The following is an 18,962-nucleotide window of genomic DNA, read 5'->3' as shown; positions in this document are numbered from 1 at the left end:
CCTCTTCTCTGCATTTTTAATTCCTATGGACAAAAAGCCTGGGTACAGTCATAGCACGAATATAGTACAATGATCTAGTATGTTCAGTGTTATTCTTTTAGCTGGAAGGTTAAATAATATGCTCTACAGAAACCTGATAAAGAACACCACCCTCACCCACCACCACCACGCCTCCACACAGAGGCACACTTTCGTTTCTTCTAGGCCTTAGAATTCAACACGTTTGGAACTAAAACTAGGGCTCAGCAAAAATCGATCACTGAAGATAAGTGGTACTTTCCATGGTTAAAGACTCTGTAGAACTAGAAGGGAGAACACATGGTTTCCCCTCCTGGTGGTCCCAAACTGTCTATAGTCATGTTTCGCAAGGAGAGCCACTTAGCAACTTGCCATGTTCTCAAGGAGTCACTCTAGACCCATTCGTCTTTTCAAATGTACCCACTTAGTGACGAGTTACCTGAAAATGATGATCATTAAAGGGACCAGTCTTTGGTGATCTAGAGACAAATGGCAACATTTTTAATAGTTCCAAGTTGAAACATTCATCAGATATCCAGTATTTCCAAACCTTGAAACAATGTTGATCAACTCAGATCTATATGGATGAAATAGTTTATTCTGTTAAGAATCATGGATTGCAAATGTTAGCCAAACCTCGTGGATTTACCCAAAGGCACTAGGGTAAATAAGATATTTCACAGGTACCTATGTCCAAGATGGTGTCGTTTTCTGGGTAATTTATACATAAAGTTATATATCAAAATTAAAGATATACTCATTTGAAAACCCTTATTTCTGTTTCCTGATGTGACTGTTCTAAACTCACTCTGAAATGAGATAAGGTTAGTATTATTTCTTTGTGTCAAGCTGCTGTTAAGTCCTCACCTTGATAAGGATGGTCAGGGTGTGCATATAGCATGTGTGGCCACATGTCTTAGCAGAATCCAATTCAGTTGTATGCACTAAGCCTCTAGGAGAGCTCAGCATTAGCATAAGTTCCCTTCTGGGCACAGGCAGACTTCACCTGCTAGAGATGAATATAAACATGGCTGTTTACCATAGTCATAATTTACACCTGCTCACACAAGTTACCTTTATTCCCTGTTTCTTATAACATGGCTCATATTTGAGAATGTAACAGATCCTTACCATCTCTGCCCCACACCCAGGTTTTCAAACTGCTGGGGCATAGTAGATGCTCGATACATAATAGCTCTAATTAGAGCTATCACTGTAGTGCGTGTGGTTGAAAACAGGAGGGATTCGAAATATGAGCTCTGCCGGGAACAGAGACAGGAAAATTCATAATTTTGTTAAATCTGATAAAAACTGAGGTTTGCCCGTGTTTCACAAGCAAAGCTTGGATATTTGACTCTAGGAGATCAGACAGTTGTCCTTAGGTCTGACCTTGTCACGATGAAAGCGTACACTGAATTCAGCCATCTGGTATGTAATTAGAGCATTCAGGGGAAACATTGATGACCCCCTGTTCCGTGCCCTCTGCACTGCCGACAGTTATCTGAGGGGATCTTAAAGCCATGTCCTATTAATGTCTTTTATCTGCCCTTTTTGACTGAGATAGCCTGCGTAAGGAGAGAAGATTAATTAATCTGAGAATTTAAAATGTAGTCTGTGTTCTACCTGCTGCTTTTGGCTGAGGACTCAACTATGATGTTTCCCCAACACCATTGAAAAATAGAGTATTTGTTGACATAGGACATTATTTCATTAAAGCTATCAGTAAAACATTTTTTATCGTATTTTAAAAGGTGATATTTGTATGTACAGAAATGCAATGCAAGTTACTAATTATGTGCTTTTCCTTGACCTTTTACTTCTAAATAGAGCCAATCCACGGTGCATTTAAAGTACCTTGGAATGTCCTACGTATTTACTCATGCCAGGTCGGCTGTAAGACATGCTTCTGAATATACGGCCTTTCATGTTTCTTTACCTCCTGATGATGTCATAAGCTTCCCTTCCAAGTCTAAGAATCTTTGCTACATGTAGAGAAACTGTGACTGATTGTAAAATTATTACATAGAAGTTTAAAAGCTCTCATAAATAATGGGATATAATATGATATAACACATACTTGCCTGGTATAAAATTCAAAATATAGCTATTTTTAAATAAAAAAAAAATAAATTTAGGATACGGTTATATTAGTTTTCCTTCCTGCCCAACATAGTTTAGGAAAATGTCAGGAACCTTTCACACTGTATCCTGAGACGTCTATGTTTCTCATGAAATTGACTTCAAAAGTAATTTCTAAAATTGACATTGCAGCAGTGCTTTGATGGAAACACAGACTCTTTTGATTTTTCTTCTATCTGTTTATACTTATGCTCAAATTTATTTTTAAGTTATTTATGCAGTTTTTAATTTCTTTACCCTTAATATTTACTTTGAAATCTATGAAATTGAAGTGAACTGTGGCCACCAATGATAACAGCAGACTCTAACACTATTTCTAGTCCCCAACATATAAGATAACAAAGAGAAATATCCTTTTTCTCAGCAAAGGATTCTGTTACACTTCACTGTCCAATCCTGATTGAGGCAGGGCTCTCGTATCCCATCTAGAACCATTTCTTGAGCTACACAGGCAGGTGCTGGCATATAAAGGGCTGTCCTGGGTTTAGATGAGCTGTATAAATATTATAAGATCCAGTTCCTCCCAGATAACTGGTCCTGGCTTAATTCATATACCTAGTCAAGTTATCAAAGGCAAGGATTTTTTGAAAATCTTTAAGTGGTCTATAGGCCTGAGCTTCAAACAACTTTCTTTTTATTAGGAATTGGTTTCACAATTATACGTTCTTAGAAATAGAGAACTTTCCAGTTTTAAAGGGCCTATATAGTAACCAGACCATCAGTTACAGTCTTATCTCAACTTGAAAGTTGACTTATAAAAACAGAAAGTTAAGGTAGCATTTGCTAACTTTAGAATGTATTCCATCTCCAGTGGAAAAACAAAATCTTTATTCAAAACTTAATGCAATTGAAAAAACCTAAAGGTTTTAGAAATTCCAGATATTTTGTAAAAGTTACTTTGTTTTTCCAGGACCTGGTCCTCTGCATGGCACATAGTTGGTGCTCAATAAAAGACACCAGTTTGTTTGTATATTCTAGGGGTGCCTATAAGAAAGGCATTTAGAAAGTTAAAGTTAAGTCTCCATTTTTTTGCTAACTACTTATTACCTGGGCGGTTTTGACTGTAGTTCTCCCTCAGTAAAATTCAGGACATTTAGACACTAGTGTACAAGGCATGATAAAAAAAAAAATACAGTGAATGTTTAAAAAAAATTGACTATAGTAGAAGACACATTGCCATTAATGCCCCTCAAAATATTCCCTTTGCTTCGAACACACTTATCCCATCATTCTTGCCACTTGCTGAAGCAGTTCTGGAAGTCCTCTTTCGTGAGTGTCTTTTGTTCTGCTGTCATGGCTGCTTTGATGTCCTGAATCGATTCCAAATGTTTACTTTTCATGGTCATTTTGACTTTGGGGAAGAGCCATAAGTCACACAGTGTCAGATCTGGTGAATAAGATGGATGAGGACACACCATAATCCTTTTATTTGACAGAAATTGCCGTACCGGAAGTGACGTATGACACGGAGCTTTTCCGTTGTGATCACAAAATATGGTGAAGGCTGCTGCCGAGTGCTATCCAACAGAAAGGTAGGAATCATCAATACAGGAAGTAGTGTGTTGAACCTTAGAAACAGTGTGTGACAAGTTTCAGCTTGTTCGGTGCAGTCAGTCGGGTGTGAGCTATGGTTGAGAGACGGTGTGTTTAAAAATGTGCCGTAAATCATCTTCTATCATGACAATGCTCCGTGTCACCTATCACTTCTGGTATACGGCAATTTCTGTCAAATGAAAAATTATGGTGTGTCCTCGTTCACCTTATTCACAGGATCTGGCACCTTGCGACTTCTGGCTCTTCCCCAAAGTCAAAATGATTTAGGACATCAAAGCATCCGTGACAGCACAGCTAAAGACACTCACAAAAGAGGACTTCCAGAGCTGCTTCAGAAAGTGGCAAGAACAATAGGATAAATGTGTTTGAAGCAAGGGGAAGTATTTTGAGGAGGATTAATGGGAATGTCTTTTACTGTAATCAGTTTTTTCATTTAAACAGTCACCGTATTGTTTGATCACACCTCGTATGTATTTGTAGTTCTTCTCACTCAATGCCTCCATCACAACTCTCCAGTCCCCCTGTAATTACCAGTTTACTCAAACTGTAAGTCCCACAAGGTGATAAACTCCCTCATTCGCAGTCAGGTGCCTGCCATGTAGTTGGGATTTGGTAAATATGCCCATTTCCATAGACACAAGAAAACTTGGGTGCAGAGGGGATGGGTGACTGTTACTGAGAGTGTTACAAGTCCTCCAGCTGGGATTTGATTCTGAGTCTTCTCTTTCTCTGAGTCTTTGAAGTGAACACCACATGGAATACCGAGTCCATTTTCTGTGATTGCTTCAGGGAAGCTGAGAACGGTAGAGTTTCAATACCAAGTGTGTTACCCTTATTGACATTGTCATCCACACCTTTTTGAGAAACCGTAATACACATAGTAATACATTGTTCCTTGTTGATTGAAGGAGAAAGATTTGTTTTCTTTCTTCCTTTTCCTCATTCTCACATCTTAGGAAAGAGCCTTACCAAATCAGCTGTGGTGTCAGCCTTTGGCGTAATCGGTAGGGAGGATCCAGGTTCTTCCGAATGTGAACAAATGGGTCTTTACTTCTCAGATCATATTTTTAATTGCTAGTTGTTGCTTAAAATGTCTTCAGCAGCATTCCCTTCTGCTGAAGTTGTTCCAAGTTACAGTGTGCTCCCAAATCCCAGCCCACACACATGCCACAAGTTGATTTCCCAAGTGATTGTGTCAGATTTTGAAAAGAGACTAGGTTCCTACTTGAAAACTATAGTTATTAAGCATGATATATAAGGTTTCAGAGCTTAGGCAGCAGAGCAGGTAAACCATGACATTTGTAGGTTAAAGACATTTCCTAACATTAAATGTGTTCTTTGAAAAATAAAACCACTAAATTATTTCTCTGCCTTTTCACTTTTAAATAGAAAAACATATTCCATGTTTCAGAAAATGTCTACATTTAAAGTAATTTAGAAATATACTGCCAGTGAATTGAAAGGTCTTTGTCCATGGGCATGTTGAGAAACTTGCTTTTTAAGAATTTCCACTATGATTTTTGACATCAGGCAAAGCTATTAGGGGCACCATTGCGATAAAATTAGTGGTTCTTGTTTTGGGTGGCCAGCCACACAGGGAAAGATTAAGGTTGTATAAAAGCTTTTGGAAATGTCACGTCATGCCAAAATGTTTGTACTGTCAGCTAGATAAAAGCAGTAATCTGAGACAAACCATACGCCTCTGGATCATCCAGAAATCTGAGCTCAGTTCTCTCCTGTCTCTCTCTGTCTCTCTCTGTCTGTCTCTCTGTCTCTGTCTGTCTCTCTCTGTCTCTGTCTGTCTCTCTGTCTCTGTCTGTCTCTCTGTCTCTGTCTGTCTCTCTGTCTCTCTGTCTCTCTGTCTCTCTCTCTCTCATACACACACACACACACACACACAGCAGCTGGGTTGGACCCTCTATGTCCAACCTGGCTGAAGAGCCAAGGATCTAGGACCCCTTTCTGCCTGAGAGAAATGGAGCATTATTGCCCACTGTTTTCTTCTTTGTCAAATAGTAGGTTTCACTGCATAATCATGGAGTTCCCATCTTAAATTCTGTTGATGTTGAAGTGTTCATTAACTCAGTTTATCTCTGATGGATAAAATTATTTTAAAATTTCACTGTAGCAGTATGGCATAGTGATGCCGTAGTTGGGCCCTGTGTTAGCCTGAATTCGAATCCTGACTCTATCACTTACATCTGTCAAGTTACCGAAAGTCTGTCTTGGGCCTCTCATTTGATAAAACAGGGTTAGCAAAGGTTAATACCTCATAGGGGATTGTGAGGAGTAAATGCAACAATGCATATAAACTATTAAGTGAAGTATTTGGTATATAATAAGTATTCAATAAATGCAATTGTAATTGTAATTATTTTATTATTGCTACTGCTTCAAAAATATACTTTCTTATATTTTCTAAAGCCCCAGGTTAGTGCAAATGATAAGGTTATTCCTAGATTTCTTTGCATTCACACTCAAGAGAACTCATTTTGAAGATTTATTTTTTTCATAATGCCTCTTCCTCAAACCCCTCTGGTTTCCCACCATCCAGACCATAAATATTTGTCAGAGCCAAGTTCATTATTAATCAAATGGAGCCTAAAGAAAATACCTGGGATTTGTTTTAATTGTGGTTTAAAGAGCTTTCCACACTACACTGGCTTATAAAAATGCCTAGAATTTAAAATGAAGTAAGCTTGAATAAAATCTCCAGCTTTTGGAGCTTTATGTACGGCAATCTGATAGTCTGTGGAGAAAAAATAAGTCAGATGATCAAGACTTTTCAGAAAGGAATCTGGTTTAGACCGATTTCTTTGAAAGTCAGAATGTGTAATCTGTCCCTTTCTTCACTTGTTCTTATAAATTGGAAGGAACTTCAAAGCGAAACAACATTTTGAAGTGCTTTTGCCCTAACTTCTGGGAATGGTATACCTAAAGAAATGGTCTTTTGTTATGAGAGAGATTTAACATTTCTCTTTCAAAGGAAACCATCATTTTTCTAAATAAACTCTACTGGTTTGATGCTCTTTTCTCTACCTGAAACACATTTTCTCCTGCCTGCCCAAGCAAGGTATTTGCAATTGAGTGATCTTGGTTCTCTTTGTTCTCCCCTTCTGATGTGCCTTTGATAGAGGATGGTTTCTCGTTCTTTGGGAGCAAATCCAGATGACCTGAAGGACCCGATTAAAATTAGTATTCCACGCTATGTTCTCTGTGGGCAAGGAAAGGACGAGCACTTCGAGTTTGAGGTCAAGGTAAGTGTCCCTTCTTTACTCTTCTTGAGGAATAGATGCTTGATTCTATGCAGTACTTTCTTTGTCTTTTTTGTAAAAGGAGAAGAAGCTACATGTGAGTATCTTGTTTTGTAAGGTATTGGTCACTCCCTTCTTTAAACCAGTATGTACAAATCTTGACTGGAGCATGTGGAGGGAAGTTATCCCGTAGAAAGTAGTGGTGGTTGTGGAGGTAGGCACACGTGGAAGTTATCACTCACCAGCCCCACAAATCGTGACCAGCCATCCCAGGTGGCCCAGGATTTTCCTGAATTCAACATTGAAAGTTCCATGTACTGGAAAACCCAGTAGTGCCAGGTAAACCAGGACAGCTGGTCACCCTACCCATGGGCTTAGGTTCAATTTGCTTACCTATGAAAATGGGAATAATAATATTTATGTCACACGATATCAGTGCATATAAAGTGCTGAGTCTAGTGTCTGGTATGTGATAATTAATTATAGTTATTGCTGTTTTTATTGTTGTTTCTATTATTACTAATTAGGAAGTGTTCCTAATCTGTTTTAGGCGTTATTTGATTTATACAGCTTTCAGGAAGAGTGATGCCTGTTTCGTTACATCATACTTTCTGAAATAATGACTTCATCTTCTTTTTAATTTATTTCCATTGACTCATAACACTTCATTAAATATTGTTGACCACTGTTCTCTCCTCAAGGAATTAATGATTAATTATACTTCTTCATTTTTTAGGATAGACGAGGTTATTGATGTAATGACGTCCACCAAAGTCACCAGTATATAGCTGCGTGAGGGTGCTCTCAGAGGTGGTCTTGGTCACATAAACACCAGACTAGGAATCTGGATGTTGAGATATTTAGGCTCTGATTCTGCTGCAGTTTGCTGAGTCACTTTTATCCATGAGGCAACTGAGCCTCAGTTGCCTCATAGATAAAATTAGGAAATTGGATAGTACCTGTGGTTTCCACATTTCTTCTTAGCTGAGAGATTTTTGTTCAAAAAATATCTTGTGAGCAAGGACACTGTAGAAAACAGATAAACAAGGAGCTGCTATTTTGGGAGGCAGAGGGGAGGGAGCCTGACGCCAGTCCTCCTCACTCCCTGTCCACCCCGGCCCCCCCATTGCTCTCTCCAGGCATGCATGTTCTGTCTCCCTGGAGAAAAGTGCAAATAACTAACGTTATACTCTGTCCTTGATTCAGTACTTTGCACTGCCTGTAACGTAATGCCTTATGCCTGCTCAATTCCGTTTCTCAGCCACTGGAAATTGTGTGTGTGTGTGTGTGTGTGTGTGTGTGTGTGTGTGTGTGTGTGTGTCATTCCCTTTGTAAATACATGTAATGGCATATGCATACATAAAAATAATTTCTGAAGGTGTGTTTGTATTATTTCCTTATTTTTAATTGGAGGGTAAATACTGACTTTCACCAGCTCAGAATATGAATCCTCCAAAACATAGAGCTCACAGCACTGGAGGACATGCAGTGATTTTAGTGTATGCATAGATTTATTTTATTTTAATAGATAAATGTGTTAATAAAACATAAGTTTAAATCAATTTCATGCATAAAACTAAGACATGGATAACAAAGATATATAATTTTTTAAAGTTGGGTTGATTTAGTATGATTTCATTTGCATGTCAAATCTAAAAAAAAAAAAAAATCCCTAGCTCATAGATACAAAGAACAGATTGGTGGCTGTCTGAGGGGCTGAGGGTTGGGGGCAGAAGAAAGAGTGAGATGATAGGTAAAGAGAATAAAAAGTTAGAAGCTTCCAGTTATAAAATAAATATGTCCTGGGGATGTAATGTGGTGACTACAGCATGGTTACTATAGTTAATAATACTGTATTCCATATTTGAAAGTTGATAAGAAAGTTAATATTAAAACTTCTCATCACCAGAAAAATATTTTTGTATGTTTACTAAACTTATGGTGATTATGATTTTGCAATATATACAGATATTTAATCATTAGGTTGATTAAAATGAAAATAATATAATGTTGTATGTCGATTATACCTCAAAAAGGAAAAAAAAAGAAAAATTGAGTTGATTTAAATAAAAATTGCAAGCAAGTAATAAATAGTCCAGGTTATATGCAAATCTGGCCAAAATAGTGAAGATGCTATTGTAAAGGCAAGTTAGAAAAACCAAATGCAAGAAAATCATTATGAGGCCTTTCAGAATTTAGGCTTTCACTTCAAAATATGTAAAATCCAAAGAGTTTGCTTTCTTTGAACTTATCAGAATGAAGTTCTCAAAGCACATCATTGTTCTGCTTCCTTTTTGTGCTTATCCCAGGTGCTGTAATCATTAGCACCAGAAATGGCCCATTAGCATTTGTCTGGAGAATTCCTAGTTCACCTTGTAGAAAGGTCCCCTGATGCATTCACAGGTAAGTGTGCTGAGGGCCTCCATTCTTGTGGGGATACCCAGTCACAGAAGCATCAGGGCCAGGAACTAGAAACAAACATGACATGAATATACTCTCCCTCCCCTGAATAAAATTAACAAAAATAGCCAAGCTCCAGCAAAGGCCTAGCTGTTGGAGTAGTGCTGCCCTGTCCGGTCTCCTCCAGGTAACCTGAACAAGTCAGGCAACCTCACTGTACCTCATCTGTAAAATGGGGACAATGAAACTGGCACAGTTGGATTGATTATGAGGAGTGCATGAGCTTAGGTATGTAAAGTGCTTAGAACAGTGACTTCCACATACTAAGTGCTGGGTAAGTGTTATTAAAAATAAATGAATCAATTTTAAAAAGTTGTGGGGAGAGTTGTGAGATTTTACCGTTGGAATCCCCTTAGTGACTTTCAATGTTCAATTGTGTCTTTTTCTTTCTTTTTTTCCTTTCTATTTTTTATTTTTTTTATTTTTTTTATGATTCATTCTCCCTGAACATTCTGAATTTTAAAATTAAGTATGTCAAACTTTTCCATCCATCATTTGAGTATTTCATGCAGAGGCAGTGTTTTCTAGAACAAATAGTCACACTTAGGAAATAGTTTGGCTACTACTGAATTCTCCTGGTGAGCCAGTGCTTTAAGAAGGCTAAGATAAAAAAGTATTAATTTCAAAACGGTCTGTTCTGTTTTATTTTAGATCTTCTTTGAGGGAAAATCTGATCTTAATGTATATATTTTATATTATTGCACTTTCTACTTCAGAAAAATCTCTGCTGCTTCTCCTTAAAAATATCAATCTTTGTTTTCCACCCTTTTCTCATGATGGCCTTAATGGTCTTCTAGGGCCCTGAATGAACTTAGCAAGGCCTTGTGCCCTCTGACCAGTAGGGCAGGGTCATAGATCTAGAATAGACCCCTGGAATAGACCACTGTTGACTGTGTAACTTGCTGTGGTCACTGCCAGTTCGTTCAGGGGCTGTGCTGACTCACAAACACACAGGGCCCACTGGATATACGTCTCCAGTAGCTGACTTGGCAGGTCACCGAGAGCCTGGGAAGAGATAGCACATGGAGCCATGGCTGCCCTGAGTTCCCTTCCTTTTAGCTTCTCCCTCACCCTTCCTGGTTCCTCTGCCCCCTGCCCTTTTCTGCCTACCCTTTGTTAGACAGAAATCCTCAGTTATTGAAATCGTTCCTTCTTCATGGCCATTTTCATTTTAATCCCCAATCTGGTAGCTCCAGTGGTCTGTTCAGTGCAGAATGAAGTAGTGGTGAGCCTTGTTAAAGGACTGTTCAAGATAGGGTTCAGAGAGTGAATTTGTAGGGAGGAAGGGAGACAACAGTGGTTCTCACATATTCATTTTCTGATCCTTGATGGGTCCTGAGGAGGTTTCCATCACTGGGCTTTAAAAATGAGAAAAATAGAGCTTTTTATTAAACTAAAATATATTTAATTCAAGTGGACTGTCTTTTATATTACTATTACTTTGGGAATTAAAAACAACTTTCTTTTATGAAATATCTATTTTTGTTTTTTGGTCACATTTAATTTATTTAATCAACTCTATTGAGGCATAGTTTACATACAATGAAATGCACATATTTTTAAGTGTAGTTTGGTGAGTTTTGACATACGTATACGCCCATGTAACCAGTGAAGACTTAGAGCTTTTCAGTCTTTCCAGAAGTTTCTGTTGCCCCTTTATAGTCAGTGCCCATGCCCAGCCTTTAGGTGAGCACTGATGTGCTTTTTATAAGAACAGATTGGTTATGTCTGTTCCACGTGCCATGTAAATGGGATCAGGCAGCGTTTTCTGTTTTGTGCCTGGTCACTTCTATTTAACGTAATGTTTTGGAAATTCATCCATGTAGTTGAGTATAACAGTATTTTTTTTTTTTTTATTGCTAAATAGAATTCCATTGTATGGATATATCACAATTTGTGGATTTGTGTTTGTTTTAATGTCTTTATTTGACAACACAGAAAGTTGTCATCTCCATGTTGCACCCCTCCCCTCTTTATTTTACTGGTCCTTGAAGGGTATATTCCTGGGAATCCCTGGGTTAATGCATCAGTTCCCATTGTCCTTGCAGTTACACCATCCAGCGGGTCCCAATAGCACCTCCTTCTAGGACTGTGTCCACATTTACTTCAAGAGATGTATATCCTAATATATCTTTCTTCTTTATGGCTGCATGGTACTCCATTGTATAAATGTACCACAGTTTCTTAATCCAGTCGTCTACCGATGGGCACCTCAGGGATGATGTAGATGCCTGATCACTGCACTGTACACCTGAAGCTGAAGCTGAATAATAATGAATGCCAACTACAATTTTATATATATTTGTATAAATTATATATATATAAATAAATATATATAAAAAATATATATATATATATATATATTTTTACAAGAAACAAAGTACAGCATTAGGAATAGAGACAGTGGAAATGTAATGGCTGTGTGCGATGTCAGAGAGGTAGTGGATGGGGGAAGGGGTTGTCACTGTGTGAGGGATATAAATGATAAATGTCTAAGTATTGCATTGTTTTGTTCACCTGAAACTAATTAAAAATGTTATTTTAAAAAAAAAGAGTTGTATATCCTGCCAATTGATGTCAGAGGCGGGCAGAGAAACTGAGGGTGTTCTGGCTACTCTCTGAGAAGAGCCCACTCTGTGCTGAATATTGTTGAATATAACCTGCTGGTCAGCAGAACGTACCTCTACAACATGTGCTTGCATGAAACGGCAGGTAATACGAGTAACTGAATTGCAACAGTCATTTTAAAACTCCTGCTTCAAATGCTTTTCAGTGATTGATATGTGAAATCAATTACATTGCATTATACTTGCGATTTTCAGTTAGCTAGAACCAGAGTGGATGGAATTTAATTTTTAAATTACATTTCAGCATGATACAAAACACCGGTCTAGGAAATCTAATAATTAAGACTAATAATAGAGGCTGTCATATTCTTGTTGTAGAAATAAGCTGATGTTTCCAGCATTGTTTTAAATTTCCTGCGTTTTAATTTACATATTAACATGGTCATATAAAGAAACAAGCCAACACTGGTATATATATTTTTTTCCTTGAGAGTTTTTTTTCCTGTTAAAAGTGAAAGTAATGTTTCAAGATTGTCTTCCTGGCTCCTTCCTACAGTGGTGACATCTGCCATAGTGCCCCTCCCCCACCCTCCATCCCATCACCTGGTTATTCCCTTCACAGCAGATGTCACAGCCCGCAGGCAGTCACACTGTTTTCTTTTTTCAGTCACTGCCCTGTTTATTGCTGGTCTTCTCCTGTAGATGTATGATGGGCCCCGCCCCACCAGTCTCTGGAGCACTGAGTCCCCAGCCCTCACCCAGGCATGACTGGTAATGGTCACCTGGTAGAGTACTCAGTATTGTGACCCACACGAGCCCTGCCACAAGGTGTTCTCACTGGACATGATCCAGGAATTATGTGACCGTGTGTTCTTTATAAGCAGTTCCCCCCAGACCCCTGCCCTGGGCTCCCCGTGCTCTGTCTGTGCTGATGGATTCAGTCATTGATTAGTCCTCTCGCCCCTTGTCTGGTTCTCTAGTTGTCCAGTGACAGTGTGGGCAAACCAAGCTTCTTGACTGTGTCTGAGTCCAAGAAAGCTGATGTCTTCTACCTCCCTGCCACTCTCCCACCTCCTCAACCCTGGCCTCTAGTATACTGGTGTACACACACACACACACACACACACACACACACACACACACCAGCATGCGTGCATGCACACATCCCGGCTCTGGCAGCCTCCAGCACCTACAGAATAGTTTAATTTTGTTCTGGCTTATCTGCATAGAGGGATACACATCTGCCCACTGTCTACCCCCTAGGCATTTTCCTGAGCTCCTGGGCATGCTCCAGCCCCTTGCGCATGGGAGCACATGTTACAGTGTTGTCTCCTTTAAGGAGCTTTCTAGTACCCTAGTTACACTCCCCTCACACTGTTTAGGAAAAGAAAAGGTCCCTGCCTTACCTCATGTGGTTGTAGGAAGTCAGCCCTCTTGTCCAGAATCATTTTGGTCCAGGGATACACACTTTACCTCACATACACAACATCTAAAATGCAACCTGTCCTAATTTTAACTGTCTGATTTTTTGTTGAAGGTACCATGGTAACAGTCTCCTTCTTTTGCTCCTAAATGCCACCTTGTTTTGCTCTAACTCCCAGTCAGTGCCCTGAAAACAAGGAGAGAAGCAGAGAAAACAACGATAAAGAATGATAGCAAGAAAGTATAATCTCAAGAAGTATAACCACAAGCTTGCAGACCACCTGCAAATAATTCCTGAGTCTCTGAGGCAGTGGTGGTCGTTTTCTCTTCAGTCATTTGAGCCCTCCCTTTTAATTTGAGTGTAGCCCTAGGGCTGGGGGGAATGCCGAGCACTCTCAGGTCTGCTTGGTCCTTCCTAGACAGAGGAGACATGCAGGTGAGATGTGGTCAATTGCAAAACTTCAAATTATGGTATCTTCCTTTTACCACTAACGGACCACATGACAGACTGTGGTTCTAGGACTGGTGGCACATACTCACTTAAGACAGCAGGAGCGAACTGGTGGTGAGTCATGTATATTTTTATGTGGCCTGAACAGATGTTTAAAAATTTGAGTAAGTTGTCAACATTTAAAACTTGGGAGATCTGACATGGAAATCAAGATTTTCCTAGTTTCTGAAAAATGTCAGAAAACTTGGGAATCCTGGGCTGATGTCCCCCCAGAGCAGCCAGCATCTCTTGGGGTGATGCCCGTGCCTCTGCTTTTCCACAGACCTCAGAGCTGCCTGTCCTGGAGAAGGTCACCTGATAGAGGGACACCTCTAGGTTCACACGGTCTGACTACACTGTACATAAAGGCTCTGATCACAGATTATTAAATCAGTTTAAACACGCACAGAGAAGCCTGGGGATGGAGGAGCAGGTGGACACTGCACTACCTGACCCCAGGGTCACACCATGTTCACCTCTGCTGCCTCAGCCTTTCCATTCGTGTTTACCGGGACCGGAGTTTTGAGCAAGGGGCCTTGGCAGAAGCAGGGTGCCCAGAGTAACACATGCTTGCACCGTGGGAGCCTGGCTGGCCTGTGGCCTGCTAATAGCCCTGGGTTTCATGTGCATTTCTTGGGTAGAGCACACATGGAGCCAGCACAGAACCAGGCCATTTGTCACCAAGGGTGGTCAATTCAGGACTGACATCGCTATTGGCCCAGAGAGGGCGTGATCATGACTTAACGCTTTCTATATCTAAGTAGCATTCTTGTCTGTTCTGTCATATTTATTCACTGTATGTTTGGCGTGTCTTATAAATTATAGGTCTATATTTAGCACATCTTATGAATTCTGTTGAGTCTCACAAGCTACTTGCTTACTTGTTATCTGTTTTGACACATTCTGTGAGATTTGCCTGTATTGCATAAGCTTCCAGCTTACTTACTGGCTGTGCTCAGTCCTTCTTCTGTGTTTCATCCGTCTTCTGTAGCAGGATTGAATGTGCTCAAATAGTGCGCAGACTCCTGCTATGCTCCCTGTTGTCTTACAGTCACGGAGCCTCTTACATTTTCATTCCTGACTGATCCCTGTAGGCAACTGAGTTTGCAATCTCTTTTTAAGGGAGGACACAAACATCTATCAAGCACCTTTTCCATCCTCCTGGGCACTTTGCCAGACATTTCCACAAATGTAGCAAAATGGGGGTTTTACTTGCATTTAATGAATTAGGAAATTATGAGTGACTTGCCCAAGGCCACACAGTTAGTAAATAGATCCAGGCACTAAATATCTGTGTCAAATCTAAGTCTTCTGAGCCATGCTGGTTCTCTCACTTGCTCATTTTAGTGTACCTTGTAAATGTTGCTGATTTCTGCACATGTTAGAAATGAGGCTGTATTTTAGTATTGTCCTAAACAGGGTGGCCATTTCCAAATCCTTGCCTGTTCTCAAAATTTGCTGTTATTTTTGTGTGTGTTTTAACTTCTTATCTTGAATTCTGGCCAAGTTGCAGGCATTTTATAAACTGGAGCTATTGCTAAGGCTTTGACAAACCTGGAGAATTTGATGGTGGATAGACCTGCCAGGAAGCACGAAGAAAATTTGCACTTTGGGAGTAGAAACAATCACATTTACAGTCAGAGAAATTTCTCTTTATTTGGCAGAACAGAAATAAGAGCCATTCCAGTCTATTAGATAAACTATGCACATATTCGTCTTTTAGAAATACTCCCAACTTGATAGAATATAAATGTTCAGAAGGATTTGTGTGCTGGCATCTGAATCTCTGCTTATTAGTAACTTGATAGATTGTCTCCCTGCATGTGCATTAGCGTAGCTGAGACAAATGGAGTATTGCTTATGCCATGGTCCATCTAGATTCAAATATTCAGTTTGTGTATTATTCTTAAACATAAATAACAAGTGAAAGAAATAGCACTGGGACTTGAAGAATCATATTTTATCCTAAGTTTTGTTTTTAAGCACCCCTCCCATCTCTTTGAGAATTTTATCTTTCACTGAAAAAAATAGGAACAAACATTTTTCCTTGCCCTGTTTTCACACAAAGCAACTAATCTTTTATATTGCTTTTACTTGGGCAGTTGTGTTTATCTTCACAACGCAATTGCTGCACATGTGAGAAATGATGGAGAAGAAATGAGATTAAGTCACCAGGCACAGAAGAAAAGCAGTCATTACCTTGTGGTCATACCTTGAATTTCCATTTCAAAGTTTTGTTCTCTATAAAAATATATTACTGTTTTCTCTTAATTTCAGAATTCGGGGAGTTTTTCATCTCTTCCTATAACATACTAATTTTAAAATAAAGCACAAATGGTTCAAACTTCCCTTTTTGCAGTTGCTGCCTGTGGATACCCTTGAGTCTCACTAGAACATAATAAAAGGCCTTTCTTTTGGAACGTGACCACTGCCAAGAGTTACCATTTATTGAGTACTTAAACACTCTGCTAGTTGCTTCACATTTTTTGGTTCATTTACAGGTTATGTATCATGAGTCCATTTTACAGATGAAAAAAACTGAGGCCTGGAGGAGTTGCATAATTTAGCCAAAGTCACAGAGCTAATTAGTGACTGCTGAAGTCAGGATCTAGGTCTGTCTTAATCCAGAGCTTTTTATTATGCCATTCTCCAGTGATGACTTGTAGAGAGTTTGCTTTCCGTGCTTTGCCTCTGAATATTAGGATAATTTGAAGAAAATTGCTTAGGCTATTATTCTTGCAATTTCCCACAATTTTAAAGTAGAATAATTCCCCCCATTCTTCACGTGATTCACAGAGGTGTTAGGGGAAAAGAGAAATACTTCACAGTAATGATCTTGGATTTGAAAGGCATCCATTTTTTTCAGAACCTTAGGGTCTTTGTACAGTCTTCAAATTGCTATATGAAATAAGTATGGTAAAATAAACAGTATTACTGATGTAAATGATGTTGGATCTGCCAGTAGTTTCTGGGTTTAGGCCAGGATCATATCTTGTGAAGCGGAAGAATGGACACATGGGCCAGGGAGAGGCAAGGAGTTGTAAAGGAAGATAGTTTATTAGAAGCAGGAGAAGAGGTTTGCAGCTCCCAAGTGGGCAGGGGTAGGAAGCCCAGTGACTGAGGCAGAAACTCTTACTTTTATACCTTCCCTTGCCTGCTTGGAGAAGGGGACTGGAGACTTCTAATGGAATTCACCTATCAGGTTTGTCCTGTTTGCTCATCCTGAAGGGATTAACGAACCAACCCATTCCTATCTATCAGATCTGTTCCTTTGTCCGTCAGGAAGGGACTTGAGATTATTTATTAACCTCAAGGCGTATTCTCCTGTCTTTGTCCTGGAGTGAATGAGACATTCCAGGACCTGGAGTTTCAGGATATGGCTGCTTTTTGTTTATTCCACCAGGGACCCCGCTGTCTACCTAGCAACATACTAACCTGTCTCATTATCCCTACTACAAAAGTGCTAAGATTGAAGCATCAATAAGTCATTATTGTAGTTAACTGTAGAAGGCTGACATTTGGGTCAGCTAGAAAGCCCTATTTGATTTTGTATCACTTCATATATTAGGTTGGTTCAAAAGTAATTGTGGTTTAAAAGGTTAGAAATAATTGCAAAACCTGCAATTACTTTTGCACCAACCTAATAGTTTTGTAGAGTATGGTGTAACTTGGTAGTCAACCGCTAGACTCCTTTCTTCATGGCACACCAGATTCAGGAGCCAAAGACTCTAAGGCACTCTCTGTACTTGTTGGTGATGAGTTACACAGAGGGATGTCTGGGGAGTTTCCTGAGTAATAAGGCTGAATGATCTTATATCTGCTTGGGTCTCCTACTTTCAGGAATGTTTATTCTCCAAACTCCATACGCCTCCCATCCCTGACCGGGACAGATCTGGCATTGGAACTTTGACTCCTTTCTCCTTGCGCACTGCACTGGCTTCAATACCAGGCTCCTCCTGTTGAGCCCAGTTTCTTACCTCAGGTGCCATCGAGATGGAATTTGTGGAGTGAGTTAGAGCTGTTGTTTCATGGAGTCCACTACAGTGGAGGGGGTGCCTGCTTGGTTCAGGATCTCCTTATGCATTTTGTGGACATGATTCAAGTGGCAGCTACTTCCTTGCCTCCAAGACCCCTGGATGGTCACTGACACAGTCTCTTTTCCTTTGTGACCATTTGGCTACAGACCACTTCTTTGGAATCCCCAGAAAGAAAGGTATATAATCTTTCCTGAATTTTCCCTAGAAGAACCAGAGAAGGAGGTACATTTCACATCTCATAGCAAATAACTGAAAAAACCCTATTAGACATTAGGTTCTCCCCAAATCACTGGCCTTCCTCTCCTCCTTCTTAGATATCCTTTGGGAGCTCCAATTGCTAAGTGGAGGGATTGAACTCCAGCTCACATCCTTGGTTTTTATCCTCCAGCTTGCCTACCTGAAGGACCAGCACATTTCTTCAGTATTTATCCAGAGAAAGTGAAAACACCAATTCAAAAAGATACGCATAAATGTACCCTTTGTTTATCATGGTATTATTTAGAGTGGCCAAGATATGGAAACAATCAGCAATCGCTGTCCATTGATAGACGAATGGATAAAGAAGAGGTGTTACCACATATATATAATGGAATATTATTCAGCTGTAAACAAGAATGGAATCTTGCCATTTGTGACAGCATGGATGGACCTAGAGGGTATTATGCTGAGTAAAATACGTTGGACAGAGAAAGACAAATGCTGTATGATTTTATTTTATTTTATTTTATTTTATTTTATTTTATTTTATTTTATTTTATTTTATTTTATTTTATGTGGAATCTAAAACACAAAACAAATGAACAAACAAAACAGAAATAGACTTATAGATACAGAAAACAAACTGATGGTTCCCAGAGAGGAGGAGAATGGGGATAGGCAAAAAAAAGTGAAGGCGATTAAGAAGTACAAACTTGTAGCTCTAAAGTAAGTCACAGGGATGTAGTGGATAGCATAGGCAATATGCTCAATAATATCATAATAACTGATAGTTACTAGACTTTTCATGATCACTTCGTAAGGT

General features: G+C 39.4%; 1 protein-coding gene across 5 annotated transcripts in view; it reads left to right on the top strand.

Annotated features, from left to right (window-relative positions):
• The window catches only part of KIF16B (kinesin family member 16B), a 294,883-nt gene that overhangs the window by 205,753 nt on the left and 70,168 nt on the right, over positions 1-18,962 (top strand). For 4 of the 5 annotated variants that reach the window (XR_002136070.3, XM_019714654.3, XM_019714650.3 and 1 more), the window contains one exon: positions 6,846-6,968. Coding sequence is in view for 3 of the 5 variants with exons in the window: in XM_019714654.3 (XP_019570213.3) it covers positions 6,846-6,968 (123 nt within the window). In the remaining 2 variants the exon portion in view is untranslated. Of the gene's footprint in view, positions 1-6,845; positions 6,969-9,274; positions 9,369-18,962 lie in introns of all 5 variants that reach the window. The other variant, XR_016018232.1, reaches the window with a different exon arrangement.

This window comes from Rhinolophus sinicus, chromosome 13 (assembly GCF_057876585.1).
Source record: "Rhinolophus sinicus isolate RSI-liver-muscle chromosome 13, RSI-T2T, whole genome shotgun sequence".
Lineage (NCBI taxonomy): Eukaryota > Metazoa > Chordata > Mammalia > Chiroptera > Rhinolophidae > Rhinolophus > Rhinolophus sinicus.
Note: the sequence above shows the minus strand (reverse complement) of the source record. Positions and strands in the feature narration are given on the sequence as shown.